Source organism: Hyperoodon ampullatus, assembly GCF_949752795.1.
Source record: "Hyperoodon ampullatus genome assembly, chromosome: 20".
In the NCBI taxonomy this organism is placed as follows: Eukaryota; Metazoa; Chordata; class Mammalia; order Artiodactyla; family Ziphiidae; genus Hyperoodon; species Hyperoodon ampullatus.
Genome location: NC_136933.1, coordinates 23,743,849 through 23,757,803, shown reverse-complemented (window position 1 = coordinate 23,757,803; position 13,955 = coordinate 23,743,849). Strand labels below are relative to the sequence as shown.

General features: G+C 47.0%; 1 protein-coding gene across 1 annotated transcript in view; it reads right to left on the bottom strand.

The window, feature by feature from the left end:
* Positions 1–2,494, bottom strand: part of ACSL1 (acyl-CoA synthetase long chain family member 1) — a gene marked incomplete at its 3' end in the record, with an annotated part of 43,466 nt that extends 40,972 nt beyond the window's left edge. Inside the window, 1 exon segment of the mRNA XM_079726793.1 lies at positions 2,291–2,494. Within this exon segment, the coding sequence (XP_079582919.1) occupies positions 2,291–2,488 (198 nt within the window). The 5' untranslated portion in view covers positions 2,489–2,494.
* Positions 2,495–13,955: the final 11,461 nt, after the last annotated feature.

Here is a 13,955-nt window from a genome sequence, read left to right as displayed (position 1 = left end):
TTAAAGATGACTCAAACAGATGGAGAGATATACCATGTTCTTGGACTGGAAGAATCAATGTTGTGAAAATGACTATACTACCCAAAGCAATCTACAGATTCAATGCAGTCCCTATCAAATTAACAATGGCACTTCTTACAGAACAAGAACAAAAAATCTTAAAACTTGCATGGAGGCAAAAAGACCCTGAATAGCCAAAGCAGTCTTGAGGGAAAAAAACAGAGCTAGAGGAATCAGACTCCCTGACTTCAGACTATACTACATAGCTACAGTAATCAAGACAATATGGTAATGGCACAAAAACAGAAATATAGATCAACAGAGCAGGATAGAAAACCCAGAGATAAACCCAAGCACCTATGGTCAACTAATCTATGACAAAGGAGGCATGGATAGACAATGGAGAAAAGACAGTCTCTTCAATAAGTGGTGCCAGGAAAACTGGACAGCTACATGTAAAAGAATGATATTAGAACACTCCCTAACACCATACACAAAAATAAACTCAAAATGGATTCGAGACCTAAATGTAAGACCGGACAGTATAAAACTCTTAGATGAAAACAGGAAGAACACTCTTTGACATAAATCACAGCAAGATCTTTTTTGATCCACCTCCTAGAGTAATGGAAGTAAAAACAAATATAAACAAATAGGACCTAATGAAACTTAAAAGCTTTTGCACAGCAAAGGAAACTATAAACAAGTCGAAAAGACAACCCTCAGAATGGGAGAAATATTTGCAAATGAATCAACGGACAAAGGATTAATGTCCAAAATATACAAGCAGCTCATTCAGCTCAATATCAAAAAAACAAACAACCCAATCCAAAAATGGGCAGAAGACCTAAATAGACATTTCACCAAGGAAGACATACAGATGGCCAAAAGGCACATGAAAAGCTGCTCAACATCACTAATTATTAGAGAAATGCAAATCAAAACTACAATGAAGTATCACCTCATGCTGGTTAGAATGGGCATCATCAGAAAATCTACAAACAACAAATGCTGGAGAGGGTGTGGAGAAAAGGGAACCCTCTTGCACTGTTGGTGGGAATGTAAATTGATACAGCCACTATGGAGGTTCCTTATAAAACTAAAAATAGAACTACCGTATGACCCAGCAATCCCACTACTGGGCATATACCCAGAGAAAACCATAATTCAAAAAGACACATGCACCCTAATGTTCACTGCAGCACTATTTACAATAGCCAGGTCACGGAAGCAACGTAAATGCCCATCGACAAACAAATGGATGAAGAAGATGTGGTACATATATACAATGGAATATTACTCAGCTATAAAAAGGAATGAAATTGGGTCATTTGTAGAGACGTGGATGGATGTAGAGACTGTCATATAGAGTGAAGTAAGTCAGAAAGAGAAAAACAAGTATCATATATTAATGCATATATGTGGAACCTAGAAAAACAGAACAGATGGACCTGTTTGCAAGGCAGAAACAGAGACACAGATGTAGAGAACAAACGTATGGACACCAAGGGGGGAGAATGGCGGGGGTGGTGGTGGTGGGATGAATTGGGAGATTGGGATTGACATGTATACACTAATATGTATAAAATAGATAACTAATAAGAAGCTCCTGTATAAAAAAATAAAATAAAATTCAAGAATAAAAAAAAAAGCTTAAAAAAAACAAAAACAAAAAACAGATGTACCATACTAATGTTAGATGTTAATAATAGCAGAAATCGATGTGGAGTTTATGGAAATTCTGTAATTTTTCTGTAAATCTAAAACTGTTCTAAAAACTCAACTTAAAAAAAATCTGATATAAAGAAGCAAGTAATGAGTATGCAGCCAAAAAAAAAAAAAGAAATCCTGAGTCCTTTTTACCCCCTGTGCAATGTGTTCCAGGTATCAGACAACCACAGGTGAAATCCTTCTTTCTCTAACAACTGACAACCCTCTTCTCCGCTGAGGGCAGGGACCCTGTGCCTGTCCTTTCCCCTCTCAGGATCCTCCGGGCACAGCTCAGAGCCCAGCGCAGGCCAGAAGCCCCATGAGATTACGGGACGAGCCTCTGCTCCGTGTGATGTGGCCAGACGCCCAAGCAGCATCGCTGCCTGTGTCCCTCTGCCCTATTTTTCTGCCCTCCTCTTCTCATCACTGCTGAAATTCTGTTTGGGGAGCACATTTCAGTTTACAAAGTGCCCCACCAATATTCGCTTGTGATTATGATCTTGCTCGACGCCGCCTTCGATGGGGCCTGGAACCTGTGGAGAGGGAGGCAGAGGCCCGGGGGCGGCCAGGCTCCACTTACCGCCACCTGCACCGACTGCATGGCCAGGTCGCACGGTGGCTTCAGGGCCCGCGGCCGCGTGGCGTACCAGAAGGTGGTGAGCGCTGCGAACGCACCGAAGCCCATGAGTGTGTTGGTTGGAAGGGTGCGCACGTACTGCCGGAAGTCAACCATCTCTGGCATCCGAAAGTACTGGGACAGCTCGTGGGCTTGCATCATCCTGGGTTGGTGGCACCCTACACCGATATCTGCCGGAGAGAAAAACATCACGTTCATTCCAGGGTGGCGCTATGCTGCTCCAGACTCCCCGGGGCTGACCATCAACTCGACGCTGGCTGACCAACTGGGGGCATTAAAGCCACAGGCTGATGGTCCAGGTCTTTTCCTGGCTGCCAAATCTCACTTTTCTAAAAACATTTTAGGAATTCGTTTTACTTCTATCATTTTGTGAAAAGTTTTCGTTGACCACATTAAAAAGATTTAGTCACTCAGAATTCCTGCCATAAAATGTTCACACAAGGGGCATAAGTTACCATTTTCTTGCCTTATATTCTCTCTCTTGTTCTCTTCCACCTAATCAAATACACTCAACTCTCATTATCACAGCTGATGGGGAGAAGAACAGCGAGGCAGAAACTAGCTCGGACCACCCAAAGGCCATCAGTTTCCATTTCTTCTGACAAAGCTCAGCACAAGCTCCCCAGCTGGTGAGAGAGACCAAGCTGGGTCCTGAGTGGGCCCCTCACCTTCCCCACGCTCTTTGTACCACAAAAGCAGCCATATAAGCGCAGGGTAAACTGGAGTTGGCTATTCTGACAAAACAGTGTCATTTATATTCCTCAAGCTATTATAACTAAAATAAATAATAAAAGGGTGTGCATAAATATCTAGAGATATTTATCTAGCAAATATCTAGGGAGATTATAGCATAGTATTTGAGAGAAAGTACAAAATAGTATTTAAGATCCCAGATTCTAGAGCCAAATCCCACCTCCCCAGCTCATCAGCTGTATGACTGGGGACAAATCACTTGCCCTTTCTGTGCCTCAGTTTCCTCATCCATAAAAACAGCACCTATCTCATAGGACTTTTATAAGGACTACATGGTTCACATAAAGAGCTTAGAATGGTGTGAGGCACCACAATGTGTTCAGTCCATGTTGGGCATTATTAGTATTTCCTCTACCGACATTCTGTGATCAGTCCTGCCTGGAGAACAGTAAGAGACAGAGGCAGTAAAAGACGACACAACCACAAGGAGTTTACATACAAAATTAAGAAGCCAAAACACACGGAAGAAAATCAGATGAACAGCCCCACATATATATTAAAGCCTCAAATTGAATATTATAAATAATATATATATATATATCAATGTAAAAATGAATGTGCAGTACAGAGAACAAATAAGAATAATTCTAATTAGAAAACTATTGATGAATAGCTACTCTAAAGTATGTCTGGCAGTACAGGGAAGGAAATCCTAGGAAACGATCTGAAAGACTTTTCTCAAAAACTGCCCGGCAATGCGACAACTGTTAACCTTTATCATTAATTCAGATGGTATTTTTGAGCTCCTTATTTTATGTTTTTTAGAGAGCTACGTCCCAAGACTGAAAATCTTTTTTTTCCCCAAATATAGAAATCCTCTTCAAATTTAAATCTACATCACTGTATATATCTTTTTACAGAGCTGAGAATATCAGGGGCTTTCACTGGCCGTCAGTTCTCTAGGAGGCAATCTTGTGCTACAACAGCCCTGTGTAGGCAGACATACACACACACAGACACACAGACAATTTCGAGCTTTAACATGACAACAGAGAAGGAGCAGGTAAGTGCATTTCTGCAGGTCATAACTGTGCAGAGAAAGCACCAGCACTTACAAAACCATTCACCCTCTGTGCCACCAACAGCTGGCTGCTGGGTGACACACCACTGCAGAAACAGACTAGGCAGCAGGGTAGGGGCGGAGTAGGGGATGGACGTGCTCACCCGGTGCTTAGCCAGCCTGCCAAGGTCTCTCAGGGCATCCGTCACATGCCCGGTCCTGTGCTGCTGCCCACTGGGCTAAAGGTAACTAGCAGACAAAATCCATACTTGACTTCCCAAGAGAACAGACAGTGGAGGATAGGCCAATGAGAAGCTGGGAGCAGTCACCCCACTGGGCAGGGACAGGATCAGTGAGTGTCAATGCCGGTGCCAGTTCCGAAGACAGACACTGTTTTCTTTCTGCTCAGCATCCCAATAAGGAGAGACAATGGGCATATTTTTTTTAAAACCACTGAAATGAACGATCAGATGTTGGGTGGTCACGTCAAACGGACATAAGACAGATCAAGAAAGTAACTGATTATCAGTACACTGACAGCAGGTTTCTTCTAGATGAATTCATAACTCGAACTGAACTATCCCAGCCATTCAACAAATCTGAGCATCTTGTGTGGGCTAGGAGCTGGGAAGACAATGCCAGATGACCCGGTCTGGGCTCCCAACGGGCTAACCAGCTAGTGGGGGAGATAAACAAGCAGTATCTGTCTGCAAGGTGGAGTAAGTGTTAGCACCGTGAAGATCCACCGATCAAGGAAGACCCCTCTGAGGAGGGGATGTTTACACCGAGACTTTGAGGATAAGCAGGCAAATCAAGTCCAGGTCTTACTGGCCCCGAGTAGTCAGATTTCATAAACAGTATTGCAACTCCACGGATGCACAGAAACCTTATGCATATAATGTGCACACCTGCCTTTCCCTCCAATCATTCTGGCTGCCTTCTTCACCTCACAGCACTTGGAGTCTGGATGGGAGGTACCCACCCTATTTATTACACACAAGCCTGACCTTCCCTCCTCTGTCCCCGAAGTCCCTGAAGTCATTTCCATAAAACCTAGATCGTGCGAATTTACAGGAGTTGTTCAACGGACTCACATCCCTGTGTGAGCATATTAAATCATCCCCCCATAAACAAACACAGTCATAAACAAGTGATTAATTTTTTTATATTATATTAAGCATCAGCAATAGCCAAGCTACAAGTAGATGGCATTATACTAAGAAAGAAATGTCTATTTCTAGAAATAAGTCTAGGAAAGAAAACTTAAAAAAAACAAAACCAGAAAATTGCTGATTCGGTAGCATTATACTAAGAAAGAAATAAGTCTATTTCTAGAAATAAGTTTAGGAAAGAAAACTTAAAAAAAAACCAGAAAAGTGCTGATTCAGTAGCATGCATGCAAGAACATTTTATTAGGTACTGATCTGTAACACTAAGGATTTAAATACAGCTAAATTCTTATCTTTAGTGGGTGATGATGACAAGCTATAGCAGTTTAATTCATGCCTTTTAGCTGGCAGCCAGGTAACAAGCTGCAAATCAACTTTGCTGAACAAATCGGTTAATGCTATACATGGGAAAACTATAGTCCACACAATGAAGAAAGAAGGCAATACCTGGTGTAGATCCATGTAAGGGAGAACTCTTAAATGTGAATGGGGAGTATTACAAATCTTTTCCCTTCTATTTTCCCTTCTATTCAACTGCTATTAAGGAAACGGCACTTAGGCTATTTAGAAATGGAGGCAGACCTACATGCAAAGAAAATTAGCCACAATAAATAGCCTTTAAATGCTCCAGGTGAACACAAACACCACGTCTTAAGACAGTCCCAGCAGGCCTCTAAGAAGTATCAAGACTCACGTACTTGCCAACAAGCGGTTAAAACCCAGATCTTATGCTTGTTCCAATGGTGCTCTAGTTGGAATCTTTTTCCTAATTCTTAATTTCCACATCACCATCTCAGGAAGTTTTTTATAGCCCAGGCATATAATCATGGTGCTGTTTGCTAAGAACATGATTCAGTCAGCTTTTAAGCCGGCTTAGGCGGTCAGTATTTGTTGCACACACAAGGCTACTGGCAGCCAGCTCCTCCTTCCCTATAGCTACTCTCACACCGACAGAAAGTGAGCTCGCTCAGTTGAGTCTTCCGAAATTCCTATAAAGCTGGAGTCTAAAACCACAGGATGACGGGGAGCGTACCAATGGTGGGGGAAACCTGGCACAAGCTCACTGCAAAGAACCAGAGCAGAGGACGTCTTTAAATAGACCTGGGTAGAAATAGATGTACAAGCAGAGGAACAGAAACTGGACTGCATGACTGTCAGAAAACAAAATCCTGGCACCCATCTGCCCGAACTTTGGGAAGAAGTGCTAAATGATACAATTAGCATCAATATGGTGTTTTGGAAAGGCTTTCACATCGTGTGTCTTATTTAAAATCAAAATATAAAATCTGATGAGGAAACAGAGGCTGGACACTTACAAGGCTTCCAGAAGGTATATCCCAAGATGGGGACACCAACCCAACTAAACTCATGCTTTTTCCCCTACAGGAACAGTTCTTACCCTCTGCTGGGCTGCTGACTCGCTCCACTAAGAACATGCACGTACTTGTTTGCACCTGGGGCTCACAAGCCCCCTGCAGCCCATACCCCAGGTTAGGACCCATGAGAGCAGGCGGCCTCTACAGGTCCCTGCAGCACTCACACGCCTCAGTATTAGGAGAGCTCGGCATCTGAAATCCATCTCACCCTCCGTGACCTACAGAACCGCGAGCATTCACCCCTTTACCTTGGCCTGGGAGCATGTGGGTTCAAGGCCCACTGTACACAAAGGGTCACCTCTTACCATTCTGTTTGCACCAGGAAAAAAGTGGCTCAGGGCCAGAGGTGACTCAAAAGGGCATCATTCTCTATGGACACACATATACGCACGCACAGCTCCTGCGATTCTGCAAACAGATACTTACATTAGCATTTTATTTTCTTCATGTCATTTATAAATCCCCCAAATGGGTGAGCTGGATGTTTCTCTCCTTCTAAAGTTCCTCGAGCTTTCATCCAGCCGAATTATAGCCGTTTGATGGACTACTTTACCAGGAATGCAGCCCTCCAACAAACCCACATACATAGCACCCTTGACCCAGCAGCAGCAAACGAAGAAGTCCTGACGTCCCGCCTTCAAGCAGCAAGCCAAGCTGGCGAGATGCTGCCATTCCTCGTCCACCTCCTCCCCTGCACAATAGGCTATTTACAGAGGCCTGAAAGTGCCCTCTTTGTCCGGCACTAGCTGGGCAGAGCTCGGCCTCAAGAGCAACAAGAGGGCAGCAGCCAGACCGTGTGCTGTGCTTTCAACTGGCCTCTCCAAACCCGCTGGATTCCTGCTCCTTAACCCTGGCTGGCAGAGTACCTAAAGCTAGATTTGCTTAAACCATCCGCTCTGGAACCGAGAGAGCAGCCAGGCTCCCTGTAGAGAGCGGGAGCTATAGAAGCTTCACAGAGGTGCCCAAGTCTGCTGTTCCAACCCCATCCCACGGGGGAGTTCCTGACCGTGGTCGCTGCCCCTGGACCATCTCCTCATCCTGAGCAGGAGAAGGACAAGGACCACTTGGGTCACTCAGGGATCCCAGGCAGAAGGAGCAAGTAGTTCCACAGGGAATTATCCCCATCCGCTGCCTTGGGGTTTCCCTCCCCAAGGAGGCATAGTAAACCTTAAACCCGCTTAATTTTCATTAAAGTGATTCTGTGTGTGGATCCCCAATTCAATTTCCAAGAAGATTTTAAAAGGAGAAAGGGAGCGGAGACGCTTTGTTTTTAGAAAGCTTTTTTTTGTTTGTTTGTTTTTCAGTATGCGGGCCTCTCACTGTTGTGGCCTCTCCCGCTGCGGAGCACAGGCCCTGGACGCGCAGACTCAGCGGCCATGGCTCACGGGCCCAGCTGCTCCGCGGCATGTGAGATCTTCCCAGACTGGGGCACGAACCCATGTCCCCTGCATTGGCAGGCAGACTCTCAACCGCTGCGCCACCAGGGAAGCCCTAGAAAACTGTTTTATTGAAACAGTCGAGGCAAGCTGAATAATTCTATACTCAACCACTCCCTGCCCATCTCCTTAAAGCTGTCCAAGGGTGGGACACAAAGCTTTCACAGGCAAGTATAGGGCTAGACTGATTTTTTACCAGTAAGATTAGGGCCAGGCCTCACCCGTTCACAGTGGCCACCGGCCACCACTACCACATACATCCCCAAATAAAGAGATTCCAAATATAACATGCCCAACCGGAACAGATAAACTTTTAGGGATCAGATGAAACTGGTCAAATGCCTGCTCGTTACAGTCTCCGTATTCACCAAGCTATACATATATTTAAGTCATACAACAATATACATTACTTTAGAAATATTTACTGGTTTTCTATTCACATTTCATTAATATTTTATTCAAAGTCTTTGAACATGCTTCTTCCAACAGGGTCTTCAGAATCTCCAAAGCCACATTTTGAGGATTAACAGTTTTCTGTGGCATATCTTCACATTTTTCTCTTCCATTTAAGCTGGTTAAGTGGAAGCATTTTTTGAACTCCCATCTGCAGCTACCACTGCAAAAATTCTCCCAAGTCACAGGAACACATCTGTATAATGTTAGGACAGTTAAAAAAAAATCTGTCCTGGGCTTCCTTGGTGGCGCAGTGGTGGAGAGTCCGCCTGCCGATGCAGGGGACACGGGTTCGTGCCCCGGTCCGGGAAGATCCCACATGCCGTGGAGCGGCTGGGCCCGTGAGCCATGGCCGCTGAGCCTGCGCGTCCGGAGCCTGTGCTCCGCAATGGGAGAGGCCACAACAGTGAGAGGCCCGCATACCGCAAAAAAAAAAAAAAAAAAAAAATCTGTCCTATGGGTCCATATTCATATAACTAAACCACATACTTCACTGCTTTTTAAACTGATGTTTAAAAGGTTTTTATAATAATATCCAATGCTTGCCTTTGTAAAGTCCAGCCCCCAGAAGTAATTACCCAGCCAGCATTCAATTTCTTTGCCTTAGACTTTTACAAGAACCCAAGATTCAGATTGTCAGGGGTGGCTTCAAGACAGGGTGCTCAGGCTTCCCTGGTGGCGCAGTGGTTGAGAATCCGCCTGCCAATGCAGGGGACACGGGTTCGAGCCTTGGTCCGGGAAGATCCCACATGCTGCGGAGCAACTAAGCCCGTGTGCCACAACTACTGAGCCTGCGCTCTAGAGCCCGCAAGCCACAACTACTGAAGCCCGCGCGCCACAACTACTGAAGCCCGCACGTCTAGAGCCCGTGCTCCACAACAAGAGAAGCCACCACAATGAGAAGCCCGCGCACCTCAACGAACAGCAGCCCCCGCTCGCCGCAACTAGAGAAAGCCCGTGTGCAGCAACGAAGACCCAACACAGCCAAAAATAAATAAATAAAATAAATAAATGAAAAAAAAGACAGGGTGCCCCCTCTACTGATGTTGTTCAAAATAAAGTGCCCGAGAGAGCACTCCGTAGCGTGAAAGGCTTGGTAAGACTTTAACGTGAGGACTGAAAGAGGGTTTGGGAAAACCTCACCTTCTATGGACATGTACATGATTTACTATCCACTTGGGGGTACAAACTTCGAACACTTGCAGACGCCATTCACGAGGCTTGGAAGTAAACTGCATAACAACAATACAGACACAACATAGAGAATAACGAGGTGCCAGTAAGTGCAAAAGAAACTGTGGACGCCATCACACCATCTTGGGAGAGCTGTGTGTGGACGCAGGAGGTGAGTGTGGTCTAAGAAAATGAGCGTTAACTTCAGGCTCTGGGGGTGAGAAGCAGCTCCCCACCTCAGCTCAAGGATTTGGAGCAGGTTAATCCAGAACGCACGACAGGGTAAGCTGCACAGGAGATGGGAAGGAAGACGTCTGGGGAAATTAGCGTGAGGTTACGATGTCTGTGAGGCCACTGTGAGTTAGGCACATAGCACATGTCAGGCCGGTGCTGAGCAGTCAGCCGTGAGAGCACGTGTAGTAACAGTCCTCACTGCACGGAGTTGCTACTGACAATGCAAAGACCAGGAAACCGTGCGGGGAAGTTCAACTCCCTGCCCAGCTCCACACAAGAACAGGACTAGAGGCTGGGCTGAGGGCAAGGCCACTGGACCTTAAGAGGCAAGTGCTGGGACCCAGGCACACGGTGATTCAAATCTACACAAAGGTGGGACACAACGCAGAGGATGACAAAAAGCGAGGACACGTGGGGCTTTAAAAAGCTGGGATGTGACCCCCAATGTCCACCCACAGGTGAAGAGATAAACAGAATGCGGTGCATGCACAGGATGGAATATTCTTCAGCCTTTACAAAAGATGGAAATTCTGATACCCGCCATGATATGGGTGAACCTTGAAAACGTTATGCCAAGTGAGAGAAGCCAGACACAAAAGGACGCATACCATGCGGTTCTGCTTATACCAGGGGCCTAAAATAGGTGAATTCATAGAGACAGAAAAAGACACACGGGGGTGGGGGGGTTTACTGCTTCACAGTACAGTTTCTGCTTCAGATGATCAGAAATTCCGGACTAGAGTGTGGTAATGGTTATACAACACTGGAAATGTACTTAACGCCACGGAATTGCACACTTAACGCCACGGAATTGCACACTTAACTATGGTTAAAATGGTAAATTTTATGTTACTCATATTTTACCAGAATTTTAAAAAATTTAATCACTTAAAAAAAATACGTACCAGGATTCGGTAACTAAGTGGATATAAATGGAAAAAAGAGAAGGAGTTGGAAGGTGAGTTTTGGAGTCTGGAGAATGGTGGTGGAGCCATGAAGTGCAGAGGTGGCTGTGAGGCATCTGTAGGCCCTTGTCCTGGCGCGAGTGGAAGGGCGATCCCTCCTCTCCCCGTGCTCCTCCGGGCTCCCCTGCCGACCCCAGCCTCAGGGCCGCCACGAAGGCAGGTGTCACAGCGCACGCCACCTCCGTTCCTCCTCGGCACCCCTGCCCTTGCTGCACCGCACGAGCCCCCCAAAGCCCAGCAGAAGGTCCCTGTGCCTCCAAACCCGCTCCGCAGTCCCCCTCACCTACAGCTCTCCTCCCTGGTCCTACTTTAAGATGTCCAGGGCTTCCCTGGTGGCACAGTGGCTGAGAGTCTGCCTGCCAGTGCAGGGGACGCGGGTTCGAGCCCCGGTCCGGGAAGATCCCACATGCCGCGGAGCAGCTGGGCCCGTGTGCCACAACTACTGAGCCTGCGAGCCACAACCACTGGGGCCCGCGCGCCTAGAGCCCGTGCTCTGCAGCAGAAGAGGCCACCACAGCCAAAAAAAAAAAAAAAAAAAAAAAGATGTCCAAATCCTACCCAAATAGGCCAGAGGCTGCTTTCCCGAATAAATTCTTACGGGACCCACTCAGTCAGAAGTCGGGAGTCCTTCCTCTGAATTCCAGGAATGCTCTAGTTGTAGCCCTCGTGCGGTCCTTAGCGTCTCCTGTTTTGCGCTTATGGTGAGTGTATGCTTCCCTTGGGGAGATGCTCCCCCTCCTCATGGGCCGGAGCCCTGGCCCAACTGTCTCAAGATGCCCTCAGTGCTTAGCATGGTGCCCTGCCCAGAACAGGTGCTTCCTAAATATTTCCTGAGTCATGAAAGACCCTCTGTGATCCTGCCCAGTTCTCTACTGCAAGCCTCCGGAAGATGTGTACACAGAGCTGTGATTCTCCAAAGAGAAAGGGGGTATTCAGGCCATTTCCAAGCTTCAGCATCTTCCCTCGGCACCCTCGCTGCTGCTATGAGGCAGTGAGCTGGGAGGAAGCAGCACCTTCCAGGGGGCCTGAAGGGGAAAGAAACAAACCAGCAGACAGGATGGCAAGCCACTGACTGAGAGGCTACCTCCGAACATCCACTTTCCCATCTTCCCATTGCCTATTTCTCAAACTCTTTCACTTATGTATGATGTCACCCCCAAGGTCATCTAAAGGCAAGGGTCCTCACTTCTCCTTTGTAGAAATCCATTCAGACATGTGATTGCGGGTTAGTTTACAACAAATTAAGGCTGCCCATGAGGAAGACGAGAGCAAACCCCTTTCTTAAATAGAACAGCCAATGCCAGAGGAAGGGCTGAGTCCAGAGTCTGACCCCAGGGCTGGCCACCAACTTCTGTAAGTGAGTTTTATCTCTGAAAGGAAAGCAAATCCTCCCAACCAGAGAAACTGCCCAGGGGCTGGAACACAAGGGCGGGCTGGCGTGAGGAGCCCTTAGAAAGGCCCAGAGCGTGGATGGGTGGGTGGCCATCTGGGATGCAAGGAATGCTCGAAGCAGGACCTGCCCAGCATTCCCCAGAGAGAAAAAAACCACCAAGCACACAGCTCTCCTCCCTTCTCTCTTCAACACAGATACAGAGACCTGTCAGGTACATCCACTTGGGAAAACGATAATTATAGTCAGGCCCAGCCTGGTGAAGATATGCAGGTCACCTAAAAGCCTCTCCGTCAGGGTGAAATTTTAGTGGCATGGATTTCAGAGGAAATGTTTCCATTCAAAAAAAACATTCCTAAGAGAAGCAAGATGTTTCCACTGGTCGCCCAACAGCGATTCACTACTATTAAGTGGTATCTAGATATGAGTCACGACGGGGCAGGGACGTCTCCCAGGAAGAGCCAGAGAAGGGAACAGCCCTGGACAGAGCAGACCCACAGTCAGCCAGCTCTGCTTCAGTGGCTGGAGACCAGGCAGCTGTTTGTTAGGCTGACCCCAGGCTTCTGCGAGAACCAAGACAGAAGAGGCTCCTGCAGGCGAGGCTTCCCGCTCATCAGTGGGTCTGAAAGGCATGTTGTTTCAGCTGATCTGGGCACAGAAAGGGAGGGTCCTGATTACGTCTGGGGGCCTGCATGTCACAGAGAATGACACTGTGGTATGGGGCAGTCAGGCAGCACAAGGGGAGCCTGTTATGATAACAGCTGGAGAAGAAATAAAATTCCTGTGGCCACTAAACAATCCAGAAGAAAAGATTCTCTACCTTCCTGGCATGCAATGAACCACAAAGTAAACCCTGAAGCAGAAGGCACCCCGAGAGAAGGAGACAACAATCGAACAGGAAACAGGACCCATGTCTTTCACAACGACCAGGGCTGGACCCAGCTGGCAGGGGCCCTCCTCTAAGGGCCTCAGGACCGGGAGGAGGTCCATTTGTTTGAGACGCTGCACACAGGGAAGGCACCGAAGTCCTGGGGTCCCTTCAGATGCTCTGTCCAGAGCTAGCAACTTCCGGTAGTGGCCACGGGAGGGGGCAGAACAGAATCGTGAAAGAACGCTAGACCCACAGGCACGGAGCTCTCTGTCCAGGTACTGGCTGTGCCCCGGGAGCCGCAAAACCTGAGCCAGCCGCCCTGCTGCCTGTGGAGGCCCCCGGGGGACGAGGAAGGGAGGGGGAACAGAGGGAAGCTTCACCCCTTCTGTCACCAACACCACAGAGCATCATCTCCAAGGTGACGCTCAAAGAGGCAAAAGCTGGCCACGCAGTCCCGGCATTTGGGACTAAATAACAGGATCCCACCCACCCAGAAACTCCGGGCGATGGCAGGACATAAAAAGAAAACAACCCATTGTTAAAAAAACCCATCAATTCTATGGGTATTTGTTTTATGGTTTTATTACTCTTTGTACTTTGCTGTATTTTTTTTTTTTTTTTTTTTTTTTTTTTAGTTTCTCAAGATAAACAAGCTATAACTAGGTCAGGTCAGTTCATTTCCTCCTGTATTTATGTATTTCCCACCTGCTCCAGAAAGGGCCCTGGGTGGTAAGCTGTCCTTCCAGCAAAGTGACAGATGGGGTGAAAGCCCCTCCCAGAAAATACAT